The sequence below is a fragment of the Rattus norvegicus genome, chromosome 9 (genome assembly GCF_021556685.1).
Source record: "Rattus norvegicus strain SHRSP/BbbUtx chromosome 9, alternate assembly SHRSP_T2T, whole genome shotgun sequence".
In the NCBI taxonomy this organism is placed as follows: Eukaryota; Metazoa; Chordata; class Mammalia; order Rodentia; family Muridae; genus Rattus; species Rattus norvegicus.
In genome coordinates, this window is record NC_141542.1 from 50,887,365 (window position 1) to 50,904,686 (window position 17,322).

At 42.6% G+C, this 17,322-nt stretch overlaps 1 protein-coding gene across 10 annotated transcripts in view; it reads right to left on the minus strand.

Annotated features, from left to right (window-relative positions):
- Nucleotides 1-17,322, minus strand: part of Prim2 (DNA primase subunit 2) — a 212,175-nt gene that overhangs the window by 16,360 nt on the left and 178,493 nt on the right. For all 10 annotated transcript variants that reach the window (XM_087565140.1, XM_087565144.1, XM_087565143.1 and 7 more), the window contains 2 exons: nucleotides 11,320-11,446; nucleotides 7,304-7,386 (listed from right to left, as the gene is read on the minus strand). In XM_087565140.1, the coding sequence (XP_087421266.1) occupies nucleotides 7,304-7,386; nucleotides 11,320-11,446 (210 nt within the window). The remainder of the gene's footprint in view (nucleotides 1-7,303; nucleotides 7,387-11,319; nucleotides 11,447-17,322) is intronic.

The following is a 17,322-nucleotide window of genomic DNA, read 5'->3' on the forward strand; positions in this document are numbered from 1 at the left end:
ATACTCATCCGCCCACCCTCCAAGCCCCACAAAGTTAGCTTTGTGTTGTCTGAGTACTCCAGAGTGTGAGGACGGTCCTGGAGTGTGGCTGATTTACCCAGAGACTCAATGGGAGAAAATGCATCTTCCCTGTCCCAGCAAGCATCAGTTACAAATGGCTTCTCTGTTAGGGTGGGACTTTGTGTTCACCTACTGTCTCAGTGCTAGGATTTCTCTGGTTTAGAACCCGCTGCTACAGTCTGTGTAGCCCAGGCTAGCTTCAAGCTCATGGCCCTTCTGCTTCAGCCTGGTAGTAAAGCGGCATATACCCAAGATGTCTCTGATGACAGATGAAGTGACCGTCTTTCTGATTTGAATGACTATGATCCCTGACTGAGCTGTGCCAGCTGATCCAACATAGGATGTCACCAACACGGGTGGGAAACCACACAGACGAGAGAAATGACCATAGATACCAGTGCACGGAACACGTTCCAAGCCTAACTGAGCGCAGGTGCAGCTTCCTCCCACCATTTACTCCGGTGCTGGCCAGTGACGCTCAGGGACTGCTTGGCAGCAGAGAGCTGCCACCTGCCCACCTTGGCCCCGGTGACTGGCACACTGCATACGCACAGGCACATACGCTGCACCCAGCAATTAGACGTGCAGCTCCCTTGTGTGACTCAAGGTCATCGTGTGTCTCACTGTAGAAGCAACAACAGCCTTGCTTCTCCTGAAAAGCTCAACCTTTCAAGACTGGGACCGCACAGACTTCCCACTCCCCTTCTACCCTTCCTTATTTTGAAAGGAAAGCTTGGCAGAGAGAGGTACGGAGTGTGGAAGTCACCTGCACATACTGCTCTGCTTCTGTTCCTCACACACCAGCCATGCCACCTCTGCTATGACCTTCACCAGAACAAGGCCACGTTTCTGTCTCTTGAAAACACACTTTCAGTTGCTTAGTAACGTTGCATGTTACGGTCTCATTTGTTACAGTTTGGAGTCGATTTTACTTTGAGGTGTCTTTACGACTTCCCTTTTGCTCTCCACTGCTCGGCCCCCATCATTTTCTCTGACAATCAGGCTTCTTGATTTTCCCTTACGACAGACCCACACTGTCACCAGAGTTACTCCTAAAAGCCAGCCCCTCTCCTGTATTCCAGCACTCACCATGACATTAGCTCCATAGGGGAGGTCTCAGTAGTGTCACCTCTCACGATATTGCTCGTGTCTTCAACAGCAACTGGGATAGCGTCACCTCCACGTTACTATTAAGAGTTTGGAAGTGAGTGTGTGGGGAAAGGGCGTATGCTTCACACTGTCTACGTGGCCGTCAGAGGACAGCTGACTGTGGAGCTGGGTCTCTCCTTCCACATTTCATATGGATTCTGGAACGAAGTTCAGGTCACCACGCACGTGTGACAAGTATCTCTGCCTGCTGAGCCACTGTGACAGCCAAATGGCTGTTCGTCAGCACTGGGTGAATGTGGTTTTGTCTCTGTCTTCATTTCCTGCCACAGGGGAAAGTCCAGCTCAGTGGTCACACCTGATTTGAACACCACCCTCCACGTGACAGGCTCCCTTCGGCTCTCTTTGGGATCTCTGACGCCTCCATTCACTGATTTTTATCAGAGAATTTCTCATTCTTTATTACAGCAAAACAGGTACCAAAAAATTCTTACAAAGCCATTTAAACTGTTGTCTCAAGAACTGAATTTCTCAGTGCACTGATGTCAGTGTGCTGTGTTTCGGAAACATCAACAACTTAATGAGCTAGGAGCTGGAGGAAGGACGACTGAGGACACGGGTGACCTGCCTGCTTAGAGGTAAGGCAGGTGCGAATGTGACCCGCAGCCCCAGCACGGCCCCACCAATTACTGCTCTGCTTTGGACGCTTTCCCGTTTGTCCTGAGGAAAGAGATGGCAGTTCAGAACTGTTACCCACGAGCATTACAGGCACGCGAAAGACACTGACACGGATTTCATGGTTATTTTTAAAGATCTTATTAAAAGATGAATTGTATCTAATGGATATGCTCATATAATAGAAAGAGAGGCCACACTTAAAGCCGGCCACTTAAGAGCTTTCCAAGGATGAAGGGGTTAAAAGGTGCATATGCATTATATGCATGCATATATGTATTACGTGTGACATACAAACACCAGACAGACAGACAGACAGGATTATCTAACAGGAACGGCATTGTAAAACTGATGGTAAACATCACAGGTCTAAAATGGGTGAGAGCTGAGAAGATTAAGAGTTTCAAGTATTTGCCTTAGGAATACAGTTAGTTAATTTTCTATTAAAGCCTGTTTCTCCAAAACGGATGGGGCTTTTGACAGAATACTCTGTAAACAGAATACTCTCTAAAAAACGGTCACAAGAACAACTAAGAAAAGCAGCTTTATGGCTACAGTAGACTTGGATTTATGTTACAGTACCAAACACCACTCTATCTGTACCTATCTGAATCAGTATCTATAAATACTATTGTATCAAAGTTCCTGACAGAAAGTATCCACAGAATAGTTAAAATATATAACTATTTTAAAAAGAAGTCACATGCTTTCATCAACAAAGGCAAATGTTATTCAACTTCACGTGTGACTTTTCCTTGAACTATTTATCTTGAATAATGTTTTTAAAAATTAAATAACATCTGTTGCCTCTAGAAAGAAAAATGTATTTTTAAAATCAAATTAAATATTTGATGATTTTGTCACAAAACCAAAAAAACGTAATCCCGGGTATCATGTCTCTCCTCTACCGCAGCTCTGAGACTGCCTGATGAAATCGACAAATGAAACCCGCACTTAGACTCCGACTGAGGAGTGCCCAGTGCTGCTGTCCAGTCAAGTGGCACCCGCACCACAGCAGACACTGCCCTCGGTGATGGAGACTGGACGCCATCACCCACTGCTGGGAGCTCCTTATCTGACAACGTAGCAATGGTGTTCCTTCCACAGTTCCGATTTATACGCCCATAAACAAGGAGCCGTGAGATTTTACTGGGGCACTTCTCAACTCTGCCATGAAACCCTGCCACAGTTATTTTGAAGCCTTTTAAACTGTCCATTTAAAAGGACTTCTTCATTAAAAGTCAATTATCAGCTTAGAATTAACAGGGTCAGTAACTGCCTGAAAGTTTTTAGACTGTGAAAAACAGGTTCACTAGCCTCCCCTAAAACACAAAGAACACATTGTTCCACACTCGATGGCTTTGACGTCACTCCTTAAATTTCTTGGATGCACTAATCAGATCCACTTTAGAGATAATTAATGGTTATGCTAAATCAAAATTCCAAAACAAATATTGCTTCTCTATTGAAAAACACTACAATGAAAAAGAAATTAAAGACAATCATAAATAGTATGACTTCTACCAACGAACATGCAAATGAGTTTATTTGTAAATCTGTCAGTTGTAGAAAGTCAAACACAAGTGTGTGCAGAAACAAATACTAAGTAAGGTACAATGTCGCTCTGATAATGAAAAGTCTGGAGTGCTCAAAGCTCAGAGATCACCATGGAGACCAGGGCTCTCCAACATGGTATAGCTCAAGGCATGGCTGGGATTTTACATTTTCTACAGCCACACGTAAAAACTCAAATGAAATGGACAAAATTATGCCACAAATATGCCACAAATAGTATCATTTCTAGCAGCAATTAACCTAAAATATGACTAAGCTACTTTACAATGCTTTTCTATACAAATGTTTAGGAAGCGTGTTCAACACCCATAGTCAATGGTACACAAGAGCTGACTCCAACGGCTTGAGAGCAAGCTCTGCCCAGTTCCACATAGCACCATAACACTGTTGGCTCAGTGAGTGACAGTCACACCAGAGAAATGAGTAAATACACCCAAGCCTTTCAAGAGCTGCTTTATTGACACACTGCCTTTTGAGATACCCCGAATTGGAGAAATCAATTCAACAGCTAGTTTGCCCACCCCAATAAGTCATAAATACTACAATTGAAGTACACAGAGTACCACCTGCCATACCAGGCTATAAACACAGGTCCTCCCTGTGGTGGCTGTTCTTGGTTGTCAACTTGACTACATCTACAATTAACTAAAACCCTATGAGGAGTTTTTGCTTAATTTGAAATAGGAAGATTTTCTAATCCAGTTCTTTGAGATAGGAAGACATACCTACACACCTTTTTTTTTTTTTTAACTTACTTTAAGAACTGCTCACTGCTCCCCTTCCAACACTCCCTCCCACAGTTCTTCTCTCCCCACCATGGCATAGCAAGTCTCTTTGAGGCTGGGTGCATCCCTTCTACTGAGACCAGACAAGACAAGGCAGTCAGCCACCTGGAAGAACATGTCCCATGTACAGGCAACAGCTTTTGGGATAGCCCCTGCTACAGTTGTTCTGAACCCATATGAACACCAAGCTGCACATCTGCTACATATGTGCAGGAAGGCCTGGGTTAACTGACTCTGTTGGTCTTCCTGTGGAGTTCCTATCCCCTTAGGTGCTGCAGTCCTTCCCCCAGTTCTTCCATAAGGGTCCCCAAGCTTTATCCAGTGTTTGGCTGTGGGTGTCAGCATCTGTCTGAGTCAGCTGTTCAGTGGATGCTCTCAGAGGACAGCCATGCTAGACTACTGAGAAGACACACCTTTAATCCAGATCTTCTGAGCTGGGAAGCCCACCACTAATCTGGCCTTCTGCTCGAAGTCTACATAAGGCAGAAGGAGGCTCGTGTTCTGGGCCTGCTTGCTCTCACGTAGCTAGCAAGTCCATTACTTTACTGGCCTAGTCCTTCAGGATTCCAGTCTCTACTGAAAACCAGCTGAGACATCTAGTCTCATGGACAGAAAAACTACTGAATTCTTAGAACTTCTGTTCATAGCCAGCCACTGTTGGATTAGCTATACCATAGCCTGTAAGTTGATTGTAATAAATCTCCCTCCTATATATAGAGAGATTCATTCTGTAAGTTCTGTTACTTTACAGAGCCCTGAGTAATATATTCCCTCTGCTCCTATTTCTGTTCTGACTTTATTAGTCCTACTCCCTCTTAGTTTGACAGCAGTAGCCAGGATCCTGTCCTGGCTTTCCCCAGCCTCAGAAGAGCTGACTTCAGCATCAGGCACCACCTGAAGCTTACTACATTATCAGGGATTGTCATATCCAGGACTCCTCGCTTTCTAATAGTCTTTCAAATCTTACAATTATACCTGGAAACTGTTGTCCTAGCTTCTCTAATTAGTTATAAAACCACTTTCTTTCTGCCGTTCTAATTTCCTTACACCGAAAACTCAACTCCTAAACTAACAAGTTCTTCTGAGATGCCCATATTTGCTTATGTACTGTGTCAGGAGACAACACAGGAAAAGCTAAAAACTAGCAGGTGATCTTCCTGAGATGGGTCACCTTGGATTAAAATCTACAGCGAATTTCGCCCAGTAGGCAAGGCCCAGGAAAAATTCATTTTAGGAAAGATTCCTGCTATTAATATGCTTTTGCTGTCATTATTAAACATATATAACAATCACTAGATATTAGTCCACCCTTTTGAACTGATCTCTGCTGAACAAGGAAGATATATTATCTTGTAGTGATGCTATATAGTCCTTAATGATGATGCTATAAGAACTCCTAAAATTATATTAGTAATTACTAATCTCTTTTATAAGGGACTGCTATTAGGTTCTCTCTGAGTCCCCACGTATCATGAATTAACTGCTTCTGAGGTAGCAGGCATCTACTACTCAGAGCACATGCCAAGAGACTGTAGAACCATTAACCAAAGGTCATAAAAAGGGAACTAACAATTTACTATATGTGCAAGGACAGAAGATAAAATACTGACTGGGTTTATCTATACAAACCTTCACTAACACCATGGTCACAAAATTATGGTCTTTAACTCTCCGTGAACACGTTGAGCTTGGACAGATGGCGAATGTTTAAAAAGATAATTACTCCTGATGGATATGCTGTGTAACTTCTGTGTAAACTTCTTATTCAATTTATGATTTGAATTTGTGTGTAAACCTGTGATGAACGTTTTACCCTGTAGTCATGTGTCCTGAAAGATGCATAAGTGCTGAGGACAAGAGAGGAGAGCATTCTCCTTATCCCTTTTTCCCTTAGCACCTTATTCCCTTTCCTCCTTACACATGCCCTTATCCCCTTTTTCCTTAGAGAGCTTCCATAGGAAACATTTTACAACTTAGAAATAAAATGCTAACATCGCTTTTCAGTGTTTTTTATTCCTGTGACTTCAACTAGCAGCCTGGAAGTTAGAGCCTCACAGTTCCTGTGGAGATAGAACAAAGCTACTCTACTAAACCTCCAACTGTTTTGTGACGAGGTACTAAACAGTTTCTCACCTCAGAGGAACTCAGAAGGCAGGTCAGCTACTGCAACAAGTACAACAAGAAAGAACAGCTGGGGCTCCCCCACCCCTTAATGGTTCTGTCATCATCACTAGCTTGAATGCCAATCTTTTATTCATGAAATCTTGTTTCTGATCCCTGACTCCTTGATCAGCTCTTTCAGAAAGTCCTTCCTAGACTCCAGACTTCCTGTAGACTTTCTCCTTGCCTACAATAAGTACCTCAGAACTGAACAAGCAAGCTGAATTAACCAGGCTCAATCTAAACTTAGGACAGTAGTACAGTCCTAACTAATTTTTTTTCAAATAAAAAAATAACTGTCTAAGAATGGACCATGACTTTGATGTCCCAGCCTTTTCTAGGACCAGGAAGGAGAGGCTCCTTCAGCTCTCGCAGAATCCAAAGCAAGTCCGGGCTGCATGGTCCTAACAGCATCAAAGTACTTTTTAAAAGACAGACTTACTAAAAGATGTAACTTCTTAATTATTTTGTTTATAGTTTATGCAATTTACTTTGTAAATTCTTAACAAAACAAAGTATTTTTAAAACAATCAGCTGCCATCAGACATTAAACCAAGCACCACTAATGCCTACAAGAACACCCATGCACTGCACAGCGTCTTATCATTTCCTCGGAAACAACCTTCCAGAATGGAAGACTGTCATGGATTTTCAGCATCATCAATAAACCTCAAGACATTAAACACTTATGCTCTTAAATGAGGCCTTCAACAGATAGAGGAAAACAAGTTATAGGGCGAGATTGCTGTGCTCCTTTCTCCCTGGAGAAACAAAACTGTAGCATAGCAGACGGAAGATTTCCAAGGAATGGGAACCCAGCTCAGCTCGCCCATCTGGCGTGAGTCCTGATGCAGTGCACAGCATCACTCCTGTAAGCAAGCCTGATAGGATAGAGCAGGAGCTGCCGAGTCACTGAGGTTCCCGAGGAGAAATGGACCTACCTGGCTGATCCCCGAGGCAGGGATCTTGTAGGTCTGCATCTTCTGCTTCAGCAGCTCTGCATCACTGTGACGGAATGGGCACCCTGGCAACAAAACACAAGCCAGCAGAACAACAGGGTTATTTACCAGGATTCAGCACAGTGCCACGCTCGAGTGGCTGCCGAAGGGCCCTTAACTGTCTAACAGCTTATTAATAAAGAGTCAATTGCCTGTAGGTGCAAACGCTTTCCTCTCTCTAAACAAGGATTTAGCTGCTGTGTTGTCAGGATGCTACAGGCTCAAGAGTTACATAAAACAGTGAGGCACTCTCAGGATCACAGGGCCGTTCACTAGGAAGAGGGAAACAGTTTTATCTTGCAGCTCTCTTACCAGAACAGAAAATCACCAAGTAGCCATAATAGTTTACCTAAAATTTACATACTCTCATATTATAGCCTGAAAATTTTGCATAAAGATGTGGGGGGGGAGAGTTATAGATATTAGAAATAAAATATCCAAACTTAGAGGAACATAAATATATCATCATAAATTCAGACATATATTCTACACCTATCTTGTAAAGTCCAGAACACACATAAGCTATGAAGAATCAGAGCAGTGAAAAACACAGACAATCAGGATCTGTTGGAGAGAAACACTACACATCCTGTATTTTCATCATCACTGTATCTCATGAGCAAATTAAAGAATGGACGACTGGAAATTTACACAAGGCAAAACAGAGACTGTTTAAACACAGAGTAATACATGGCCAAGCCAACTGGGAGTTATGGCACATTTATATGAAATTAGTGGAAATCAGGGGATTAAAATGTAAAGGAAAAGGGCCAGGAAGCCAAAAAATTCATTTATCAAACAGCTTAAGTATAAATAAAGCCTCCTATAGACCTCGAAAACTATGAAAACTGCAAAATGTATAGCACATCCTTTATTCAGACTTAGAGAAATACAAGGAACCATTCTGAGAAAACACATGACATAGTAAAGACTCTGGCATTCCTGGTAGGTCAACCATGTGTCCGTGGGTGGCTCCACACAAGGCTGACTGGACGGGCTGTACAAATGGAACATGGTTGAGTATTTAAAATAAAACCAGAAAGATGAAGTAGTGAGGTGAGGAGGGGTGGGTCTGGGAGGAGATGGGGGGAGGGCTGGAGATGAATGTGATCAAAGAGTGTGAATACATATACGAAATTCTCAAAGAATACAAATATCATATTGCATTTTTAAAAAGAACCTAGCTTTGTAGCATCTAGGTTTAAAATACCAACTGACCACAGACACGGACAGATGTTCTCTTAGCTTCATGGTCTCCTTTTGGGTAATAAAAAAATCACCTCACAAATTTCCTATGAAAACAAACTCCTACATGTTCCTGACGCACACTAAAGAGAGTTAGCAAGGAAAACATGCAAGCTATCGGCTTTATTCTTCAAAGATACAGCAATAAAAATAGGAGAAAACCTCAAGGAGAAAGAACTGATGATATGTTTGTAATTATTGGTTATTTCCAGAAGAATTAAGGTGCATAAAGAGAGAGAGAGAGAGAGAGAGAGAGAGAGAGAGAGGGAAGGAGGGAGAGAGAGAGAGAGAGAGAGAGAGGGAAGGAGGGAGAGAGAGAGAGAGAGAGAGAGAGAGAGAGAGAGAGAGAGAGACTGAATGGAACCATCCAAATTATACTAGACATAGTGAACAAACCTGCACAAGAGGCCTGAAGAACAAAGCCAGGACAAAACTGCAGAAAACTTGAAGAAGGTTCTTTTCCTGATAGGCTGACTCAGAAGAACTCAGAGGAAGGAAGCCAGTACTTGGCCAAGCTGGTGTCATTTTAGCAGATGGCATAAACACATTCTCTGTTCCTACTCTTAACTTCAGAGAGAATGGTCTTCAGGTTGAACAAACAAGACAATAAAAGATGGGTGAATGTACCCATACTAACATTAGTGTTAAAAGCCCAGAGTGATAAGTTGTCAGAGACGACAGGCCGGAATAAGTTAGACCTACACAGAGTCATAATTGCTTGATCAACTATTCTAGGCAGTATCGGGTGATCAAGTCAAATCAATATAGGTGACTGATAATTTTATAAATAAGAAAACAAAAAAGGACACATGTCCAGCTTCTGGTTGAACAGATAATGAGGTCAGATGTCTCTTCTCCATCCTTAATAAGACAAAAATACCCTATTTCATCTGAAAAAAAAAATATCCAACAACAAAGAAATAGGGTCTCAGGGCATATCTGAGAAGCCTGTAAATGCAGAGATTCCCAACTGATTAAAGAAAAAAACATCACAGCCAGTGCCACTGGGCAGAGCCCACTGAGAGTGACTAAAGTCTCAACATAAACACAGCTCCGAATGGCTCAATAGGACGTTAGGATAGCTTTACTACTTCTCTGAGTCTTACATCCAGAAAGTCTACCATCACCTCACAGTGCTTATCACATAAATAAGTAAACCAGGCTTGTATAAAGGGAAGGGGAAGGTAGTTACACTAGAACACTTTCCCAGAAGAAACTGCCTGAACAGAGCCCTTGCCCCATCTATTGCCACCTGACATCCTTGGGGTGGAGAGGTACCCAGCCAGCCTCTCTCATTCAAGGAGAGAACGCCTGCAAAGCTCTGGAGGGGCTCAGTGTGAAGATGCCCAGGGGGCAGGGATGCTGGGATGAAGAGACCAGGCTTAGAACACTGTGATTCATGTGCTAGAGAAAGACAGCACACAAGAACAGATGGTAGAGTCCGCACAGACACAAATCCCAAGCAGGTTTAAGATTACAGATTAAAAACACTATAGAAATTCGGAATTGGTTCCCTGCCTGCTGCCTCTGAGATGCACCTCTTACTGTGTACATACTGTGACACCCGGGATGGACAACAACTGTCAGGAAAACAGAGATGGAAAACAAGCTGACCCAGCTATTCTGTTGTCTGAAAAAGTAGACATCAAGGCCGGAAGTGATCAGAAGAGATAAATGAGGTCATTGTATATTAACAAAAGGAACAACTCATAGAAAAGATACAATTGTAAATATATGTGCACCAAATGTTAAGGCTCCCAATTTCTTAAAAAGAAACATTGACAAACATAAAAGGTCATATAGGCTAAAATAAAATAATTCTGATGTCCCCACTGTCATCTCTAAATAGATCACCTAACCCAAAAACCAACAATGAAGTTCCAGATTAAACTGCATTATACTCAAATGCACATAACATATCTACAAAGTATTCCATCCAGAAGAAACAGAACAAACATTCCAAGCCGCAGTCATGGACCCTACTCGAAAACAGACTACATCCCGTGCCACATATATTTATAGCAACTTGATTCATATATACAGAATGGAAGCAGTCAAGATGTTCTTTAATAGGTGAAAAAATTAACCCGCGATATATCCAGGTTATATTGTAATATTGTAATATTATTCACTGAGAGAGAGAGAGAGAGAGAGAGAGAGAGAGAGATCTCCTAAAAATATTGCCCAATTTTTAACAGCTTAAAGGTTTGTTCTTTTAATGGTGGTTTCATTTAAGACTGTAAAACAAAACAAAATACTGACACCTGGTTACAGCAAGCTTTGGCAATCTGAAAGGTTACTAATATAAACTATTAATCATTCTCTGACATACCAGACAAAATGGGAAGCTTCTAAAGATGTGCTGGTTGAATTATTTTAGAAAATATGTTGTTGAACAAAAAAAAAAAAAAGTGTAAGTACAGCTCAGGCAAACTGACCCTGGGACTTGTTAAACTGCTTACTTAATCTCTGTCAATCAGATGACAGTAGTAAGACCAACAAGGCCTTTTGAACATCAACAAAATGTGCTATTCTGAAACCAGGGCTTCCCAACCTCACACAACTTTAAAACACCTCTATCCCAAGTTCCTTGCAGAACACAGAGGATGAAAGGTAACTGAAACCTACTCCAGCAGCAGCCAATCACACAGCAACATGAGTGGTCCTTCACTCATGCAAAGGGCCACTCCCCAGCACCCAGCACAGGCGCTTACCATGGAAATCCCCCTGGCTTGGTGGGTTGGTCAGGATAATCTTCATGCAACTGAATGGCGTATAGTCTGTCCTCTTGCCTTCCTTTCCAAAGCTATGTCGGATATTGTAAGAGTAACCTTTATCAAACTGAGAACAGAGAGAGAAAGAGAGACCATATTAGTTGATACAGTAGTAGAGGCATTACCAATACCTGCTAGGATCAAAGAAAGAAGTGATTCGGGGTTCGAGGACATACATACTCTACTGGTGGTCATCATTCAGTGAGAGGATCTGTGGTCAGTATTGGAGCCTGAGGAAAACAACTTGGTGTACAGCAAAGCCATGATAAGTGTACCTCAGAGAGGCAAAGTGTACCTTGGACAGGGTCCTGTTTCCTGAGGACCCCTGGCTACTACTAGTCCTTGTTGTTCCAGTCACCCTGGGTTTGCCTTGCATGAATATCCTTGGGAGGTTTCTACTTCCCCACTGGGCAAAGCAACCACAATGCATAGCGACAGTAGTGATTTCTCAAAGCCAATGCCACTGAGATAGATTAATGATCTAGTCGAAGATTTCTAAGAAAAATTTAAAAGTATCTTTAGTTAAAAGGATGGGGTCAAGGTGCTTTTTATTCACAATTAATTAAATCAGGTCAGAGTGCTTTGCCAGCTGCCCTGAGGCAGACATCCTGGGCAGAACACAATGATGAGAAGCAGGTCCTTAGTTACCTAGTAAAGGCCTGCTAAGGCCTGAGAACAAGAACAGGGCGAGCATGGCTGCAAGGCTCCTGAGTTTCACCCACAGGGGACAGGCTAAGGACCAAAGATAGTAAGTGGGTATTGGGGTCCACAGTTAAGACTTTGCTCCTGTGCCTACTGTAGAATCTGATTTTCCTAGCTGTTTATATAAATTTGCTGGTGAGGTGTGGTGTGCCTTGAGGACTTAGTGTCGTGCAGCCAGCAGACTGAACATGAATAGATCCTTCTTTTTCTGTTGTCTCAAGAAAAGTCGAAGATCTCTGACCTACAGTGCTCTAGTTGACCATATATGTGCTCTACTATGAAACGATATAACGATACACAGACGGTAGACTGTGTTGGGTGAATAAGAAATTTGTGACGTTAAAATAACGTGTCTATCTCCTTTCTTGTAACCACAAACCTCCCAGTACAAGAGAAACTGGCTCCTAAAAAAAAATTTGGCTTCCTCTGATTCTGCTAATCTGTAATAGAAAAGCTGCTACTTTAGGACACAGAAGCATCACAGAGAGAAGGCACACGAGAAGCTGACTGATCAGATGTGGGGTTGAAGACTAACTTGTTTTTAAAAATGTGAAACTTGTAACCATTACATCCATTACATGTCACTGAAACTCAGGATTAAGAAGTGATTGTAATGTAGCCCCCCCCCCCCATGGGGCATTTCATTAAAGTATGTAAGGACTAAGAGAAAAAATAAAGTTGTTGGAACATTGCTTCCTCCACCAAGTGTGTGCAAGTGTGTGCCTGCTTTACACTGCTTGCCATTCCCACATCTCTTCCTCGGATAAGGAACACACTGCCAGAGCTGGCCTCCAAAATCTGTGTATCTCCTGGGTTTTTATGACACAAATACACACACACACACACACACACACACACACACACACAGGACCAACTTCTTGAAAAAACGACAATACGAACTTTCTCAGGGAGGAGACACTAAGGTTATAATCAACCCCCAGTCTCTGGCATCTAACGGAATTCTTCCCAGCAATCCCACGGATGTGAGAATCTATAAGCCAATGTCCAACAGCTTACAAACTGTGTGCAATATTTGTATCCAACTTATTACAGCCTCTTACCTACTTTAAATGATCACATTTTAACAAGTAACACACTCTCAATGATGGAATAGTTGTTACACTGTCGTTGGGAATGACAGCAATGAAAAGATTTTGTTCTGAATACTTCAATCTGAGGTTCACTGAGTCTAAAGATGTGAGAGTGCAACGCTATGGAGAGCCAGCTGCCTATGTGAGATGATAAGGTTAATCTATTGCAGAAAAGAATCCTCCATCTGCCCTCCTGAGTTTGATTTCGGAGACTGTACTGGGTGGGAGCCTGTTTAACGTCTCTGCCCTCCTCCTGAGCTGTACTTCAGTCCTACATCCTGACTTGCTCTGCACAGGAAATGCCTCTTCAAATAATTAATGCTGTCCTCTGTATTTCCCTCTGCTATTTCATAAAACACACTAACAGGATGCAAGGAACTTTCAGTGAATGAGGAAAGAGGGGACTTAAAATTCATTGAAAGGCACTTAGGCACCACCCGGCATGCTGCTGGGTGCTTTTAAAAAAATAGTTCAGATAATCAGTCTCCCTATGGTGGTACACAAGAGGGACACGGCGGTTCAAGGAGGAGAAGCAAGGGGACACAATACAAACACTAAATAATCAGCAGACTTGAAAGGCAAAGTTTGATGTCAATACCCAAGTTCTTTCTACAATACTGCATATGTCATGGTTTGAATATGTCTGGCCAAAGGAGTGGCACTATTTGGAGATGTGGGCTTATTGAGTAGATGTGTCACTGTAGGCATGGGCTTTAAGACCATCACCCCAGCTGTCTAGAACCCAGTCTTGATGAAGATGTAGAACTCTCAGCTCCTCCTGCACCATGCCTGTCTGGATGCTGCCATGCTCCTGCCTTGATGACAGTGGACGGAACCTCTGAACCTGTAAGCCAGCCCCAATTAAATGTTGTCCTTAAAAGAGATGTCACGGTGTCTGTTCACAGCAGTAAAACCCTAACTAAGGCACTGCATTTACTCAATGATAAAATATTTAAGAACTGTAGGTTCCAATGACATTACTTTAGGCTGTAACTTCTCTCTTTCTTTGATACCTCATCTTGGAGGTCAAAGCTAAAGGCAGTCTCTTCCACAGCTCCTGGGCATTTGCCTGTGCATACCTACACTTCCTTAGGATGTTTCTCTTCACCGTGTATATGATTTCCACTATACTCACCCGGGTGTATCTCGTATCCTGTACCCTGTACTGAGGTGAACAGTTGCTTCTGGGCTATCCAGCTCTACACCAGTGTGCAAGAAAATGGACTCACTGCACATCCAAGGACCCCTTGGTCTACTACAGTATTTGAAAGTGGGTCATCTCATCAATGCTCCCATTAAATATTTCTAGTGTGTGATGGTTGGTGCTTTTCTAATTCCTTTATTAGGTGATGCCCATAACCCACTGGTCAAGCAAAGATAAAATGTACCTTTGATAATATGTTTGATTAGAGGAATATTCAATGACACAGTATTAGGTAAAGCCTAACTTTATAGAGAAGGAATGTAAATTAAATGCCTCACATAAAGTAATAACTTGGGCGAGAACTATGAGAACAGCAACTAAGTTTCTGAAATGAATATCAGACCGTGACAAATGGCAGACCATCAAAGTCTTTCTGTAACCAGAGGAGAATCTTACACTATGCCCTGCTTTCACTACTCGGTAAGCTCACAAGCTTTCAAAACAAAGTTATCAGAAGGTGTAAGTGGGTCACAGAGCCCGACAAGTGTTCCTTCATGACACCTGGGCAATACTTGCTAAGTCCTAAGAAGCCACGGAGGACACTTAACCAGTCATCTCCAAAGGAGATGTGAATCTAACAGTCAGGATAAAATGCCTATGAAAGGTTACACTTTATTTCCAAGCTTCTTCAAATAAAATGCATATTCCAGGAAGCTGAAGTAAAGGGTTCTTGAGCAAATCTTCATGTGAAATTACTAAGCATAACACTAAAAAGTATTTCATAGATAATAATAATAAAATGGGGTTTTTTAGCTTAAAAATAATTGTGCCGATGGGCAATAAACTCAAAGGCTTGGTGAACAGGGCAGGTCTAGGCCCCATCTGCACTAAGCAAGCACAGGGCCCATCGCTGTGGCAGAGTTGCCGCTCATTCTCCCCTAAGGCTCATAAGTCGTCCAGCAAACATCAGAGCTACTGGGATCCCAGGCTTTCTTTCCCTTAACTTTGCATCCAATGACTCCACTTATTCTTTGGCTGTAAGTCACTGTGTCTGACGCTGGGCCTCATTCTCTCTGTTCTAGTAGCTCCTCAAGAACAGTGGTTTATATTGCTTTACTGTCCAGATGAGCCTCTAATTTAGCAACATTAGGGTGCCCCAGCTCAGGTCTGACAGCCACCCTTGGCCAACCCAACAGTTCACGCCGACCCTTTGACTCCATCCACACGAAGGTGTGGGCAACAGTCCTCTGGTGCATGACAGAAGCACTCTTGATTCCTAAGATTCTGAGCACAGACACCTATGTAGGTTGTTTCAATAAACTTATCATAAACTTAAATGGCTGAAAATGAAAAGCACACTTAATAGGCCCACCTTACCAAATGTCAGCACATGGCCAGACATGCCCCAGAGTGGTGAGCTGTTGACCTTGTGACTGTGGGCTGAGTAGGAACCACAGCCCACTGCCCTGCCAGCTCTTCCCTGAGAGCACACAAATGGAGATGATTAGAATCTCTCCTCAGGGATAAAGCAATAGTGACTTACAAACATTCCCCAAAAGTAAGCATACTCAGGCTCTGCTGGTAACCATCATCCTGCTTCCTTTTACCCATGTCTTGCTTCTGTCCACATTCTCCGGAGACTATCCCTATTTTAATTTGTCTGCTCACTTCACTCTGTATTATCAGGAAACAGAAACAGATTTCTGCCTTACAGCTATAAGGACCATGTCCATCTGTGTTTGCGTAAGGTCGCTGTAAGCGACAGCCTGCCTTGCGCAGCATACAAATCCTAACACTGCAGTTCTTCCCAATGAGAGGGGCGAGGCCGAGTAACAGAGTTCACTAAAGTCAGTGGGTGTAAATATGCAATTACAGGATTCAAATACACCTAAGAGTATCTGTTCAGAGCTGTGTTAGTGTAGTTAGGGCAGTATATCGTGTTCTTATGTAAACCAACACACAGACAGACTCGCTACAAAGGGGCAGCTTATCACACACCAGAGGAAGGACTTGGAAGGGGAGACGCATGCGTCTCCCTCCCCTTCTGGTGGAGTGTTACAGGACAGGTAACCACCTTGCAGATCATGATGAAGGCTCTGAATCAGAGCCCAAAAACAACGTGGCTGCTTCTCGTAACCACACATAACAAATTATTGACAAACTGTGTTCTCTGCAAAGCAGGAAGACGGCTCTACCAGGGGAGAGCTATGTAAATCTCACTGTCTGGCTTCAGGTTATCTGTTTGCTCCTCACAGCAACAGCGTGGTTTCTCATTAAGACACTAGATTTATGGCGCTATGCTATTCTTTCAAAGCATCTACACACGGGAGACATGAAATGGGGGAAAAATGCCTCTTTTCCTTCAATTTTACCATCCTACTCATGTTGAAAGGAAACCATTATTTCATGTCACAGGTGCCCTGGACACTGTAACAAATCTCTCAGTCATTCCTAGAGATTTAATGTAAAATTAAAATGTCAGTAGTGAGTTAGTCGAAGGTGAACTTGCCCAAAGAACAGCTTGGGAACAGCAAACTATCTCCTGAATACAAGCTCGGACACTGTGATCAATAGTGCTTTCATAAAGAAAACTACACACACACACACACACACACACACACACACACACACACACGAGACACAAATTAGATGATAAATAGTAAAATGATATTTCATACCACTTCTCACTTACTCTTCTCAGAGTATCTCTGAAGTATAGACATGTGTCGTTAACGATGGATATACTTTCTGAGAAGTGTACTTTAGTCTGAAATGAGAGTGTCTACATAGTAGTGTACACAGAATGGCCAATCACTGTGGTCTCTTGACACAACTCAGAGACAGGTAACATATGGGGCTCCTACTGGCATAATATTGTGACTTTACAGTTTGGAGTTTCTTTCTGTTCAGTGCTAGGGCTCGATCCCAGGGCCTTGGACATGCTGGGCAAGGACATTACTCCTGGGCTATAGGTCCAGTGCTAAAAATACAAATATGAGAACACTC